The sequence below is a fragment of the Aulostomus chinensis genome, chromosome 13, assembly GCF_037954235.1.
Source record: "Aulostomus chinensis isolate RoL2024-O1b breed Wild chromosome 13, RoL_Achi_v1.0, whole genome shotgun sequence".
NCBI classification, from domain to species: Eukaryota; Metazoa; Chordata; class Actinopteri; order Syngnathiformes; family Aulostomidae; genus Aulostomus; species Aulostomus chinensis.
The window spans coordinates 16178015-16193562 of record NC_141332.1 but is presented as its reverse complement, the minus strand read 5'-3'; the positions used below and the strand labels follow the sequence as shown (position 1 = coordinate 16193562).

General features: G+C 42.1%; 3 protein-coding genes across 3 annotated transcripts; all 3 read left to right on the top strand.

The window, feature by feature from the left end:
• The first annotated feature begins 1396 nt into the window (after window positions 1-1396).
• LOC147251168 (uncharacterized) lies at window positions 1397-2962 on the top strand. Its single transcript, XM_086222658.1, has 5 exons — window positions 1397-1494; window positions 1577-1632; window positions 1700-1987; window positions 2069-2601; window positions 2669-2962. Exons 1-5 carry the CDS (start codon window positions 1469-1471, stop codon window positions 2681-2683), a joined length of 918 nt encoding a protein of 305 aa, XP_086078784.1. The 5' UTR covers window positions 1397-1468; the 3' UTR covers window positions 2684-2962.
• Window positions 2963-5901: 2939 nt separating this feature from the next.
• smtnl1 (smoothelin-like 1) lies at window positions 5902-9893 on the top strand. Its single transcript, XM_086222657.1, has 5 exons — window positions 5902-6216; window positions 7895-8541; window positions 8620-8734; window positions 8885-9036; window positions 9245-9893. Exons 1-5 carry the CDS (start codon window positions 6139-6141, stop codon window positions 9633-9635), a joined length of 1383 nt encoding a protein of 460 aa, XP_086078783.1. The 5' UTR covers window positions 5902-6138; the 3' UTR covers window positions 9636-9893.
• Window positions 9894-10589: 696 nt separating this feature from the next.
• LOC147251166 (uncharacterized) lies at window positions 10590-15280 on the top strand. Its single transcript, XM_086222656.1, has 4 exons — window positions 10590-10996; window positions 11905-12005; window positions 12079-12157; window positions 13270-15280. Exons 1-4 carry the CDS (start codon window positions 10702-10704, stop codon window positions 14022-14024), a joined length of 1230 nt encoding a protein of 409 aa, XP_086078782.1. The 5' UTR covers window positions 10590-10701; the 3' UTR covers window positions 14025-15280.
• The last annotated feature ends 268 nt before the right edge of the window (window positions 15281-15548 follow it).

Here is a 15548-nt window from a genome sequence, read left to right as displayed (position 1 = left end):
ACTTGTAGCTCTCTGGTCGAAGCAGGATGCAAATGTGCATGATGTTGTAGCCTCCAATCGTGATCATATTGTCAATAACATCCTTATGTTGTTTGAACTGTCAACATGGGCGCGGAGGACTCATGTGTTGTGCTGCAGGGTGGAGGGAGTTCAAACAATTTCACACGCCTGATGTAAATAGATTATCTAGTATGTTGGCGCCCCCCCCCCCTGTGATGACCGCATGGCCTTCTAGAGAGGTTCTGTCGCAAGAAATGCAATAATAAAGAATAGACACTGAATCTTCTTTGTGCTGTGAAAGCTGCCAAGATGTTACACATGTCTGAGAGGGATAAATCACCCAATAATGAACATCCAGTCATTACCTACTTATCCTCATGCTGATGGAATGTCAGGTGAAATTTTATCTTTTGTCGGTGCGTTTTTTTCTAAACAACTCGTCATGTTGAGGCTTCAGGACACGTGGATTAATTCAGACGAGCAGCTTGTGGTTTTATTATGTATTTTTATACTTTTAAAAGTTGGTCTTCAACTGTTTGGGGCATGACTGCAACACCTTCCCCTGTGAAACTTCAGCAGTGTTTTGTGGATTAAAAAAAAAAAACAACCCTCCACCAGTATGACAGTGAGTATATAATGGCTGCTTTTTCATTTTTGTGTTAACTAAAAATGTTAACATGTTAACAAAAAAATCTGACTTCTTCCCCAAACAAAAAAAAGCATATAAATTCCATGAAGTAACATATAACATCATCAAATGTATTTACATCGAAGTGGTGTTGAATCCCTCTAAATGCTTGTTGAAATGCAAGCTTCCATTCTGAAAAACTTCCTGAGATTGGTGAGTCTGAGCCAGAGACTGAGGAACAAGGCTCCTCCCATCATAGGCAACATCTGGAGGGCAACAATTCACCAGCCAGCCTCAGCCGGAGTCAAGCCCAGGTGTCAGGTCAGTAAAGATATCTTATAAATGAATCTACACTCAGTAAATCCTTTTTTAGATAAAGTACAGAAGATTATCTGTGTTTCTTGTTTTCATCTAGAATTAGAAAATATCTGTAAGATTGATGTATTTTTATTTCTTCGAAAGAGGAAGTTCAGAGAAATAGGTCAGAGTTCAGAAGAGTTCAAAGACGATAATGTTCCCCTACAGTGAGACGTTGCAGTGGAGATTGTGACATAAAGTGGATCTGGATCTTAAAACAACAGAAAGAAATGTCAGAAATCACATCAGCAATCACAAATTAAACCGTTTTTTTTTTTTTTTTATTGGAACCAGTGTGAACAAACAATACGGCCACTACATCAGTGTTTTGGCTCTTGTTAGACTGGTGGAGGTTTGAGGAGAGCTCCACCTACAGCTGAGTGTCCAGCAGCTGTCCATCATTAACTCATTCAGTCCTGATTGGTCAAGGCTGATCTATAAAACCCTTCGCATCTGCTCACCTTTCCACTGTTAGCTGTCAACATGATGACTGTTCAGTTTTTCTCAGGGTGAGCAGTTGGAGTCAATTGACTTCATCTTGGGTGTTTTCTGAAGAGTTTTTATTGCTATCATGTCTTCTTAAAATTCTAGGGCTCTGCTCTTTACCTTGCTGGTTGGGGATATTTGTTCAGTGCCTGTCAAGAAAGGTAAAACATTCTCCCTTGAGAAAACTTAACGTTCTCAATTAAATTAACCCATGTGTTTGTTGCCCAGGTTTTGGCCCCAGTGTGTCACACGGTAGCACAAATGTCCTTTCCAGCCACTTTGCACCTGGTAGACCTTACAATGGTCCCCCTCACGGAGTCTCCCAACCAGGTCACCAGCTTGGACCACAACAGGAGCCTGGTTACATTCAGCCTGGTGTCCAGAGAAGACCAGAACCATCCCTTGTCTCGAGTTCTTCAGGGTCTGCTCAGCCAGGCTCCAGGGTTGTTTCCTACAGGCCAAACCCTGCCATTACAACACATTCAGGAGCTGCTGTTCAACCTGGTGCACTAGAAGGTAACTCAACATGCTGTTGAAAAAATGGTAAATTCTGATTCCACTTCAATGTTGCTACCTTTCTCTAAACTTCTGTTCCAGAAACAAACTGGGCTGTCTCGCCTCCGGATCTTACCTTTAGGAGTAAGGACAGTGTTGGCTCCAGAGGAAGTGAATATGTGAGTCCTCCCCTACCATCTGGACCACAGTTCCAGGGAGGAGAACTCTTCCACTCTGAGACCACTACTGAAAGTGGTGGATCTATAAGTGAGACTGAAAAACAAGGCCGCCTGGCTCCAGCTCCCCCCATAATGCCAGCCTCTGCTGGACAGCTCATCCAACCTCAGCTACAGTCCAGTTCAGGTGGTCACTTCTACCCCAACAGCTACATGTCAACATGGCATTACCCTCCAGGCATTCCTTCTGGGCTAAGCCACTATGGGGGGGGAGGCTACACTTCATTTGACCCAATTTCTGTACCAAACTATGGGGCACCTTTGACCAGAAGGCCGATTGCATTGCCTTATGGAAATGTTGGTGCAGGAGGTAGTCCAGCAGTTCACTTTGCTGGCCTCATGCAGCTGGGTAAACCTGGGCCCCAGCCTAGCCGATCAGGTGGCTTTAATCAGGGAAAGGTGAGTGTTGACGTGTCTGATCCAGATGATATGAAACTAAGTGTGCTAATGTTGCGCTTTCTCTAAGGTACCTGGATACTGAAGGATTGCATCAGCAGGAATGTGCTCTATGGAATTCAATAAAGCATCTTGTCAAAATTCACCTTGGAGGGTGAACAAGTTTATCCCAGTTCACTGGAATGACCTGACTCCAAGCAACTCAGTCCCCTCAAAGGCTTACTGACTTCAGTGAGATCAAGCAGTCTGGACTAATCTAGTTAAAACTCTTCCAGCTTAATGCTGGACAACAGTAATTGTGTTTTAAAATGATGTTGACTAAAATCTTGAAGGAAAATAAAACACACCGGAATGTCTGAAGGAATTCTCTAGCTGAGATAACGTCTATTGCATTGCACATGTAACACCATGAGCCCTACCTGTCACTACTCAATCAAATTTAAGGCCCAATGGCTCCTCATGAAATTTCCTCAAGGCCTGCATTATATACCTTTAATGACCTTTTAGAAACTACAATCTTAAGCTTTGTTTAATTTTTTTTTTTTTTTTTTTTTACTCAATTAAAAAGGGAATTTTTCACCTTATTCAATCACTTGGAAGTTACTGAGTCATTTCGGTCAGCTTGTTCAAATCCTCCGATTTCAATTACTCACGTTTGTAAATTGGTGTCCACAGGCATTGACAAGGCAAAATTTCCCTTCTAGTATTTTTGCATAATTGTCCACCTGGTAAATGTAAGGAAAATTGTTTTTAAATAAGTCAAATCAAAATGTTCTGATCAGTCTGTCCTGTGTGATCAGAAAACCTTTTTTTGGGGGGGGGGGTTGAGCCTTTGTTTTTGGCCTAAGGTCAAAAGTTCATAATTTTTTTAATACAAACCCAATATTAGTGCAATAACAATTTAAAAAATACCTCAAGGCATTAATGTGCCTAAACAAGGACAAAGTATAAAAGTGGAAATCTACAAAAAAAAAACGGTTGGAATTCATTCCGGCAAACACCAATAAAGCTATTAGTTACAGGAAGCTATTAATGTTTGGCACCTGTCAGACTAACTTAGGTTTTAGGAGTGATTTCCCCCCTCACCAGAGAGTCTGTCCAGCAGCTGTCTTATCGTTAACTTTTAACTGACTGGTCAGTCTGGTATATAGAACCTTTCACATCTGAGCATCTCTTCAGTGTAAGCAATCAAAACGGCGACAGCTCATGGTTTCTCAGGGTAAGCGCTGGCTTTGCAAGAGCCTTTTTTCCAGGTGCTAAACCCAGTGCTTTATATGGTAGCAGTTACACAAATGCCCTTCCAGCTGGTCTGCACCTGCTAAACCACTGCTCTCTCTCATGTATCCTAACAACTTGTTCACCAGCCTGTGCCACACCCTGCCGTCTCAACACTGCCAGGCGCTGCTTTTCAGCCTGGTGCCCAATAAGGTACTAATGCTTGATGTTGGCTCATATTAAAACTGACACAAGATTCCTCCATGTGTTGTGTTTCATTATCTTGACTCCATGAGCTGCAGCTCCCCCAAGTCCCTCGCCCCAGGGTGAGGGGAGTGCAGGCCCCAGAGGAAGTGAATATGCGAGTCCTCTCCTACCTCCACCTGGACCGCAGTACAGGGGGAAGAGTTCTTCCATTCTGAAAAACTTGCTGAGATTGGTGACTTTGAGACATAGACTGAGGAACTAGGCTACCAGGCTCCATCTCCTCCCATCAAGTCTGCTGGGCAACAATTAACGTGCCAGCTTCAGCCGGAGTCAAGCCCAGGTGGATACTGGGGCTTTTATCCTCACTATAGTTAAATAAGACGGGGTTGACCCTGGAAAGTTCGCTTTACTTGCAACTATGGAGAATCCTTTGGTGTTCATCCATCCATCCATCCATCCATCCATCCATCCATCCATCCATCCATTTTCTACCACTTATCCTGTTAAGAGTCACATGGGGATGGGGGGGGGGGGGGTGGAGCCTATCCCAGCCTTTGGATGGGAGATGGGGTTCACCCTGGACGAGTCGCCTGTAGAATCCTATGGTGTCACAACAAAATTCACCCTTACTTAGGTGGCTACATCCCAGGCAAGGGATGATGGGTCCAGATAACCTACTGGGGCCCTTAACCTGTACTGATATTTCACTTTTCAGGTACCTAAATGCTAAGTGGATGGCATGAACCCTGTAATTTGTTAAAGGGTCTGCCTGAAAGCATCTTGCATTTAAACATGCAAATGGAAACCCTCTTCAGAGTGCAAACTATGCCAAATGCACAGGAGTGACTTTATGCTCTGATTGTGGTGCTGGCACATGGAGTTGGTATAAAACCACTTGCCCAGTTTAAAAGTGAGCTGAGGTGTAAAATTATTTCAAACTTCTCTGGTGGAAAACTTTACACTTGCTGGCTGCCTCTAAGGTTCCAAGGTCAACTACTGTATCTGCAGCCTGTAGTTTGCTGACTTCAAGTGTAAATCTGCATACTAACTGTAACATAACTGTCACAACTGAGTGCTCAACCTCAAACCTGAAAGTAAACTCTACATTACCAAATTAACATTGGACAAAAAAATTATCACAATCTGATCAATTTTGCTGGATTTCCCTTTTCATCGTGTCAAGAGCCTTACTTTTACACAAAAAAAATATATAAATGAAACATTGGTGCTCTGACTGACTCAGAGCTAGAAGGAGCGACACAGATAAGACACACAAGAAGGCAATGACATATTTATAGCCCCCAAGACAGCGGGAGGTGGGGGGTATAGGAGAGGATAATGACAGTGAGGATGCATTTATATTTAACATGTTTTCATCTGTGTTGAAGGAGCAAATGCACTGCTGTGAGGGAACATTAAGGCGCTTGACCAGTTTTGTTTCCCTATTTGTTTTTATTTGCTTATGAACCAGCTGTTTATGATACTTGAGGGACTGCTAAGTGGAAGGCTACTAAAAACGGATCAACAAGCTGTCAGATGGGAGAACAGAAAAGTGATGGAGAATCTTGCCCTCATTCAAACATGCCCGTATTAAAGGACTGCACCTAAATCAACACTTCAAACTCAGAAGCGGTAAATTGTTTCTTGGTGTGTTGTATGTGAGCATGCATGGTGTTTATTGGATTCCATACACCCATCCATGTGCGTGTGTTTGTAGTGCCACCGTTTCCACAGCAAATGCAGCTGTCCGGCATGGTGGACTGCGCCGATGTCACTGTGACTCTATTTCAGGGCCCTGTGTTGTTTGAAAGGTCAGATAAAGAAGCCTAGGCATCCACACAAAGCAAAGGGAGGGGGGTGTTGGGTGAAGGGGCAGAGGGATATCCACAAAACAACACACACTTACACACACCACAAACAGACAAGGACAGAGGAAGAGGCAGAGAGTTGTGAGAGCGCAGGACTTCAGTGAAGAGGTTTCACCTTTTGACTGAATTAAACTCATCTAGGAGGGGTTGTTTAAGAGCAGCGAGACTGTAGTTTCAAACAAGGAGGCATTCTAGTTGGGAAGAAATTAAATCTTACCTTTTATTTAGTGAATTATCATAAATATCAACTATGGATGGAGAAACAGCCAACCAGGAGGTGTCCGAGGCTTCAGAGACGAATACTCAGACAGACACCAGCAAAAACCAGGTATATGCTTTTAACGTTTTCACATTTGCAAAACCTGCATGACTTACAACACGCAATAATGAGTATTTGTCTCACACACACACACACACACACACACACGCACACACACACACACATTCACACACTCGTCTTTACTATTTTCACCGATGACTAAAAGCCTGACCTGGGGCGACTCTTCATTTTCGATGTCATCAACAGAGTTACATGTGGCTACATACGGATAATTTATTGATGCTGTCTTTAGAATATAGTTGCAGGAAACTCCAGAGCGACGATGCACATTTTGTGAGGATTTTCTAAATTGCGGAGTGATATATGAAGAGAAAAACAGGAAAAAAAAGTTTCCTGAGGTTGAACAAACAAATTCGAAATAATTAAATGTGTAAACACTAATGTAATTTCTACTTTGATTTATTTTATCATAGTTTCTATTCTAGGAATTCCCTGCTGAAGCTGCTTACTCTGTGACCTGACTGTGGATAAGCGGTTGAAACTGGATGGATGGATGGATGGACGGATGGACGGATGGACGGACGGATGGATGGATGGACGGATGGACGGATGGATTTTCAATTAATCTTTCATCCATTTGAATTCAAGGCCTTAATCGGCTTTGGCAATAGATCTCTTCATATGAGATCACACATGACAAAATAAATGTGAGATATCTTATAGTGAAGAGCACATCGAGAGACAAAAGATTTGTGTCAGAGTTTGAGCTGCTGTCATGAAGATGATTTTGACTTGTATTTTAAGTTCCGGTGTTATTTAAAAACAGCCATAGGCTCTTTGCCCATCTGAGAGTTCAAGCTCTCTGCCAGATCTAAATAAGTGTGACACTCACGTTACATTATGCTGTTTGTTCAAGGAACATTTTATCCCCAGAGTGAAGTCTGGCAACTAATTTTAGTTGATATTACATAATGTTGCTCAAAAAGAAGTTTAAGTTTTCTTACAACAAGATTACCACTAGTGTAATAACATCTCCTGCTGTATTTTTGACACGTACCAAACTAAAATTGTGATTTGAATAACAGCAGTTGGGCTGTACTTAGTATATCCTCTGACCTGTGTGATAAACGCTGCCAGGAAAACTTCTATGAATAGTGCACCAACCTCCAGAATCCCAGAATAACGAACAAAGTGACAATTAACTCCATCCTGAATGAATGAATGAATGAATGAATGAATGAAGTGGGTTGACTAGTGCTTCTCTCGATCCCTTCAGGAATATGTTTATACGTAATTACACAAATGAGAATAATGATCTCTTCCAACATTTAGAAAACCCAAACAAGCATCTTCCCCATGCACAACTGACACCAGCAACTGATCATATAAGAAATGTTAATAACTGCAGAAGGCTCTCATGAGTTGTTAGCCAAGCTCACAGCCTCGTGGGGTGACACATCCTACACAGATGTCATCAAGATGATATTCGTGGCCACAGTACATTAAATAACATGTTAATTTGATTACGTTTGAGTCTGATTAACAAGAAAATGTAGAAACCTATAAAAGATGCTTAAAGTCCTGCATGTTGTCAGCAGATGTACTTGTTATAAATAAATGTGTGAGTGTGCATCCCTCATTGCTCACGTCAAGAAAACCAAACAGTGTGAATGCACAAACATCCTTTGCATTTATATTTATGTATGATTCTATGTTACATGTTCAGACAGATGAATGGGAGCCGGAGGGGAGCAAAGATCCAGGGAGAGGGACTCCAGAGGGGGACATGGTGGGAGGCCCTGAGGGGGAGACAGTGGAAGCTCAGGGGGTATCGGAGGAAGGAGAGGAGAAAAGAAAGGATATTATACAAAAAGAAGGAGGAGAGGAGGCCTGCACTGGAGAGATGATGGCATCAAAGCCAGCTGAAGGTGACACTGAAGAGGCTGGAAAAGATAATGACAAAGGACCCCCTCATGTCGACATGAAGGATGCTCAAGCAGAAAAAGGTGGTGAAAAGGAAGGGGAAGCAGAAAGGGAGGAGGATAAGAAAGATGAACAGGTGAAAGAATGTGAGACTGGAAAAGATAAGAAGGATGAAAGCAAAGAGAAAGTAAAAACCAAAGCTGTGGAAAAGGCAAATGAAGAGGAGAAAGGTATGAATGGAGCCACAGCAAAGGGAGCAGAAAAGAAAAAACAAGTCAAAGAAGTAGAAGCAAAAGACAAAGAAAAGTTGAAGGAAGCAGAAAAGCAAGCAAAGCCAAAAAGAAAGAGTGGCGCTCCCTCTTCTCTGTCCCGTCCAAGACCCTCTGCCCGCTCTATCAGAGCTTCAGCCAAGAACGACATCATTGCAAAGTTCCAGCAAGGTGCACCTGAGTAAGTCAATACACAGCACTGAAACAGGAAGTGATCAGTATTGATCAGGTTTAATTAGGAATCTCTGTGATATTTTAGAACACCTATACCACGAAACTTCAAAATACAAAAGTCTGCTTCAGCTGCAGCCACAGGGGCTTCAATCAAACAGAAGATTCTCCAGTGGTGCCGCAACAAGACTCGCAAGTATGAGGTGAGATCAACACGGGGGACTTTAGGTGATGAATCACATGACCCTGATATGTCCTCTTAATTTGAGATCATAGAATTTATAAGACAGGACAAAGAGTCCTAGGTGCCTATGTGTCTTCACCTGATATTTTTCTGTCTCTTGATCTTTTAGGGTGTCAACATAGAAAACTTCTCATCCTCCTGGAGTGATGGGCTGGCTTTCTGCGCATTGATCCATCGTTTTTTTCCTGACGCTTTTGACTACAGCTCGTTGAATTCAAAAGAGAGGGAGAAAAACTTCACTCTGGCCTTCCAGACTGCAGAGTATGGAGGAATTCATTTTCTCTTCCTTTTTTTTTCTACTACTTGACACGCAAGTGGAGAGATAGAAAGCTCTGACTTACCCTTTGAAAATAAAAATTAAAAAGTTCTAGATTTTGGTGAAATGCTCCACAATGTTAGTCAGTAATAGTGCTGATTTGTGTTTTCTCCTCTGCCCTTTCTCACCCTGAAACACCCCCATCCACACCAGGTCCCAAGCTGACTGCTGCCCCCTGCTGGAAGTGGATGACATGCTTATGATGGGAAACAACCCAGACCCCATGTGCGTGTTTACTTATGTTCAGTCCCTCTGCCACAGCCTCACCAAAATAGAAAAAGAGAGGAAAGAAAAAGAAGAGAAAGAAAAGGCTGGTAAGGGAGGTGAAGAGAAAGTAGAGGAGGCAGCTGGGGAGCTGTTGACAGAGAAGGATGAGGGGGAGTCTGATGAGAGCAGGACACTGGATTGCGGCGATGAGAGAGGGGGAGAAGCTGCTGAGGCAGAACGAACTGGTGAGGAGGAAAATGCAACAAAAATCAGTGAGACAGAAGAAGATGGCGGAGCTTTAGTTGAAGCAGAGTCCTTGGAAAGTTGTGGCAGTTAACAAAAAGACCAAAGGATTGTTGATTAAGTCTTAGTTGGAAGTTGGTTTGATTCTGGCCCAGCAAAAAGCTACATACATTAAAGATGCTTTTACTCATAGCCAGTTTATCTGTTGCAGTCAGCTAAATACTAAAGAGTATAATGTATTTTTTCATAAACCGCTTTGTTGTTGCATATCATTGTTTTTGAAACACATAAAATAGGATAGAAATGTTGACAATCAGATTTTCTTACACACAAGTGAGATTCTATAAACATAAATCGATCACAACATTGAAAATGTCTGTGTGTGTGTGTCTCTGTTCCTCAATCACACCACAACAAAAAGAGACAGGGATGTGTTTTTTTTTCCCCCCTACAGCCTGTTGGAGTGACAAATGCTTGGTCAGGTTTGCCCCCTCAGAGCACAACCATGGATAGTGACATCATCGGTGACATCACAGCATGTTCCTGCAATGAGATCATTGGCTAAATAGGGGTACACCCTGATAGTTTTATTCAAACAATTTGGTATTAGAACTATAATAATTTACAGGGTCAATGTTGGACCAGTAATGGCTGTATACCGGGCTAGATCAGGCCCCTTCAAGCCTGCTTAAAGTCGCCTGTGTATGAGTCTGACTTGGGATGTGGAATACTGGGTCAGAAAAACAAAAGAATATATTTGCCATACTAATATTGCTATTTGTATTGTACTGTATATCAAGTATATTAGCAATTTTAAAGATAGTGTAGGGAAGTTATTTTTTTTACTCTTTATAATTTATAATATATGCATAAATAGGCTACCTGACACTGTAATAACAAGTGCTCCAACATTCCACATGTGTAAATGGATAACCATTATTTTATGAATACCAAATTAAAGATGATCAATGACTGACCATAAAGACAGAAGAAGCTCCAACACAGAGAGAACCTCTGTCAACAGGGGCCAGTTATCCAATGATTACGGTAATCAGCGTCTTGCTACCGGAAAGGCTATTGTGTTGCTCCTTAGCTAAGCTAACACAACGATTGTGTCGCGTTCTTCTCCAACGTTATAAACTGTGGGACCAAAGACGAACATGTCCACAAACATGCCGCCGGGCAGCTTGAATCTGGAGTCACAGCTTTTGTCCATAATGGACGTGCTGGTGAAGGCGGCGGTGTTGGAAATCAGTCAGCTGTTCTCAGAGAGCTCGTCGTCGCTTCGCCTGCATCTCACCCAGAGTCTGAAGGAAAACGAAGCTCTGAGGATGAGGATGAAGGTGATGAGGAGCGAGCTCTTCTCCCTCCGCCTACAGACCAGGTCCAACCGGCCGGCGAGCCGCTTTGCTCCAGCGAGGGTCAGTCTACCAAAACCCCGGGGTAAATCACAAGGTAACGACTACTTTGACTCTTGAAAATACTTGTAACGTCAGTCACAACAAGTGACGCCCTCCTGCTGCTGCTTCGTGTAATAAATGGGCAGGTTACGAGTTAATTCCCTCTCGGTTTGGTTAGTACATGCTACTTTATTTGAAAAGAAAAAAAAATTGGTTATTTATTCATGAATTCTTCGACAGTCACATCTGCGTCCTCGCTCAGAGGCGGGAGTTTAAATTGATATCATAATATATCGCGATATGTCCTCTTCCAAAGCGTTATTGGCATACTGTTATTGACTATAAATAAGCTAAAACGTAGAGAAAGTGACTCTGAAATTAACAATAATGAAATTACTGAATGTGTTTTCAACAAAAGTAATGAGTAAAGTTGTAAGGCTTTGATTTAAATTGGGAAAAAAAGTACAGATTAAGTAACAAATTGTATTCATTTTACCACTAAAAATGACTTCAATTTTCAAGGAAGTTCAGTGACTGAAAAGTGTCTTTAAGAGTGTCAACGCAGTCCAGCTTCCAAAGTACGGTGACAGATGAGGGGGAAAAGCATGACACTATATATCAAAGTGTCATGGGTGTTACATTCATACTTTTGTTAACACACTTCTTTTATTAAAACTCATAATAAAGAATTGGAAACCTTCACTTTCAGCGAATTATTTAATTAAAAAAAACAGCTGAAATCTCTTCACAGTTTGAACAAACTGCTTTTGATTATTTTGTGTTTTCTGGTCCAAATGAAAATATCTAGAATTCACTCTGTCCAACTCTTGCCTTGTACTAGAGCCCAATATAGCCCCAGACGTCTGAACTTCTTCACTATTTGTTGTTTGTTTTGTTTGTCGGTGATCGGTGGTCATCAGTGGCCCTGCTTGTACAGTTCTGTATTTTGCTTTGCTCCACTAGTTGTCATAAAGCCACCTGTCGTGCTCAAAGCTGTTGTTGGAGACACCGCTTCTATTCCTCTGCAATCCGATGCCAAGTTGTCGTCTCCTGCTGCTGAAGAGGTAAATGCAGCGGTAAATGTGAGTGATTGTTGACATGTTGCGAGTTTTCATGCACTTGTGTTTCTCCTGTTAGTCTGCAGTTGTAGAGAGCCCGGATGTCATCTTGATTAAAGATGAAGATGATGTTGGAGTGGGATGTGGTGCAGTTGAAGGTGAGGATGGTGTTTTTTAATTATTAGCAGTATATTATTTGTCTTAAGTGTAAAGATAAATCACTCTGTATGAGGCTGGATCTTTGGCACCTATCGATGCCGTTTGTCTCCGCTCATGAGAAAAATTGGGACAGAGCATTATAACACATAGCATCTTCAAATTTATGCATTTATCCTCCCAGTATGAGACAAATTAAGCAAAAGATATTTCATTTATTCGGTGGCACGGTGGTGCAGTGGTCAGCACTGTCACCTCACAGCAAGAATGTTCCAGGTTTGAGCCCCGGCTCCAGCACAGGATCTTTCTGTGTGAGTCTCCATGTTCTCCCTGTTCCTGCGTGGGTTCTCTCTGGTACTCCAGCTTCCTCCCACAGTCCAAAGACATCAAGAGGGGACGAGGCTGATTGATACTCTAAATTGACCGTAGGTGTGACTGTGAGTGTGAATGGTTGTCTGTCTCTATGTGTTGGCCCTGTGATGGACTGGTGACCTGTCCAGGGTGAACCCTGCCTCTCACCTGAAAGCCACTAGGATAGGCTCCACCCCCACCCACCCCCCCACAACCCTTAACAGGATAAGTGGGAAAAAATGGATGGATGGATATTACATTTATACTATGGAAGAAGGAGAACACTTTCTAACTTGACAGTTCATTATCATTTTTCCAAATTTCAAATCTGTTGCTGTCTCTTAAAAAAAAAGTGTCCCTACCAGCACGCTGTATCTGGTCGTGTAAAGGGAAGTGTTTTTATAGGTAAATATGTCATCGTGCAAGCTTTCTTCTTGTATGCTTCGACACATTGTCATCATTGAAACTGGTGATTCATTCAGGTACTTTGTGTTGTATTAAACATGAATGACTGATGATTCAGCCATGACACATTTTTAAGTCCTCCGTGCTCAAAATGCCCTTCCTCACACCCTGAATCAGTTAACTTATGTTGTACTCCTCTATCTCACTTATATTTTGTTTCCTTTGGCTTCTACAAATTATCCTCAACATTTTATGAGTCCAACTTTATGACCAATCCAAAAAAAAAAAAGACACCATAAAAGAGGTTTTATTAGCACAGTCCCTTCATCACAGTCGATTTATGGTGTTGTCTCTTCAGTCCTAGATGACTTTGGAACAACACAGGGGAGCGCCGCCATCAGGACTAAGACTCTAGACCCAGTTGGTTCTTCTTGCCTGGCAGGTGATGTTGAGGAGCTGAGGATCGTGAGTGTTCACGGGCACGTGGAAGGACCTCTGCAGCAGGAGAATGACACCCTCTTCTCTGCCTCAGAACTGCAGGCTTTTCGCTCTCTGTCTCCTGACGGCACCGTCAGCCATGACAGTGTCCTGAATTTCCCCTCCAGTGACAGACCCTCAGTGAGAGACAGTCAACCAGAACGAAATCATGCTGCTAAGATGGCTGCAATAAAACCACTAGTAGGAATGGATGGTAAAGGAGGCCATTCCAGTCTCATTAGCCAGTTCCCCCAGCAGCTAAGCCCCGTCTTACCTCCCCAGGTCAATAAATATCTGGACTGCAGCTTCTGTGGCGAGCGGTTTCAAAGCCGTGAAGAGCTGATCGTGCACCGGGCCAGTCATACGGGAGAGTCGCCTGTTGTTTGCTCTCTGTGTGGCAAGTCATTCGTCAACAAGACCACGCTGAGCATCCACATGCGCATTCACACGGGTGAGAAGCCATACGCTTGCCCACAGTGTGGGAAACGCTTCACCCAAAACGGCAGCCTGAAGATCCACCTGAGGACTCACTCTGGGGAGAAGCCATACTCCTGCGCTCAGTGCACGGCCAGCTTCAACAACCCCAGCAACCTACGCAGACACATGATCACGCACAACTCTAATGGGCTGCTCTAACCAGGACTGACGCCGAGCTTCCAGTGAGGGATTTTGACATTTTTAGCATGCTGTTTCTACTGACATTTGCATCATAATGATGTGTCAGAGGGATCAAGCACGCGGGTCATGGCTTTGTTCCTTGTGTCACGGGTGAAATATAAAACATAATTTGCAAATTGATTCATTTGCATCTTCACAGCATTTTACTCCAGCTAGTATTAATGTGGTTTCAATGAGCACAAACCTGATATGAGGGAGCCTGTCGTCACTGGAAATTAATCTTTAAACAATCAAAGCTCTTCTCTCTTTTATTTTATTTCACTGGCTGGACATTTTTTTTTACATCATTCTAAATAATGTCGGGGTCCTTTTTTTTGTTTTGTTCGACTCCGACGTGGTCAAAACCATACAGTTTATTTTATTTAATGTGGACAGGTACGTCACCGTTCGATGCGCCGTGTCATGTTATTGCTACAAGCACATTAGAAACCAAGAGCACAATAATAAGCAGTTAAGTAAAAAGAAGAGAGGCTTGTGAACAAACACACAATTGGGACATTAAACACACACACCAACAAAGACAGCACAAAGATATGCTTGTCCAAAAAAAAAAAAAAATTAGAAAAGCAACTTTTTAAGGTTGTTTTAATAACCCTGGTAGAGCTCCAACAATTGATGCCTTTTATTACTGTAATATAGACCTAGGCTTCAACAAAAACCAAATGATGTCATCAATCAAGCATAAACACATTATTCTAATCTGCATTTTGAAAACTTTGCAGGGCTCGTCTAATTTTTTCTAATTTCTGATGGTCAATAGAAATATTAAAAAAAAACAACTTCAAACTTGATGTCCTCTGCTCATCAATCTGAACGTTATCAGTAACATTTGCCTGGCAGTTAGCTGCATACTGAGCATAATAAGAAGACCATTTCTGCCTCTTTCATTTTTTGTGTTTTTATATGCTTCTTTTTTATATATAAAAAAAAACAATCTACCTCCATTGTCTTGGTTTGTATCTAGTTTCTTTTTTTTTGTACTTCCATATCGTTCCAGATGGGGCGCTTTCAGTAGGCACCACTAGAGGGCAGTATTGTTTTTCTTCTCCTCGATGGCTGTGGCTGGGTTTTCCTCACGCCGGAGCAATGTGAGAGAACTCTCAAGGAAACCGGGGGAAAATTCCTTACATTGTTCCTCTTTCCAACCCTGTCAACACGAGTATTGTTCTTACAGATCTGCCCCTCTCTGTTCACTCATTTAAGACTGAATTAAAAAAAACAAAACAATTATTCATCAAGAGTTTGACTCCATGTGTCCTGTATCTGTTTTTAGTTTTGTTCCTTGTTCCAGTCCTAATACCCTACTTAATCATATTTACATTCTGGATCACACAGCACGTGTTCAGTTTGTAAAAGGGCGTTATAAATAAATCAGATTTATTTATAACGCCCTTTTACAAACTGAATTTATTCCCCGTGTTTATAAAGCCAAATTTATAATGACGTTAGTAAACAAAGTCAAAAGGATGCCAATTCATGTAA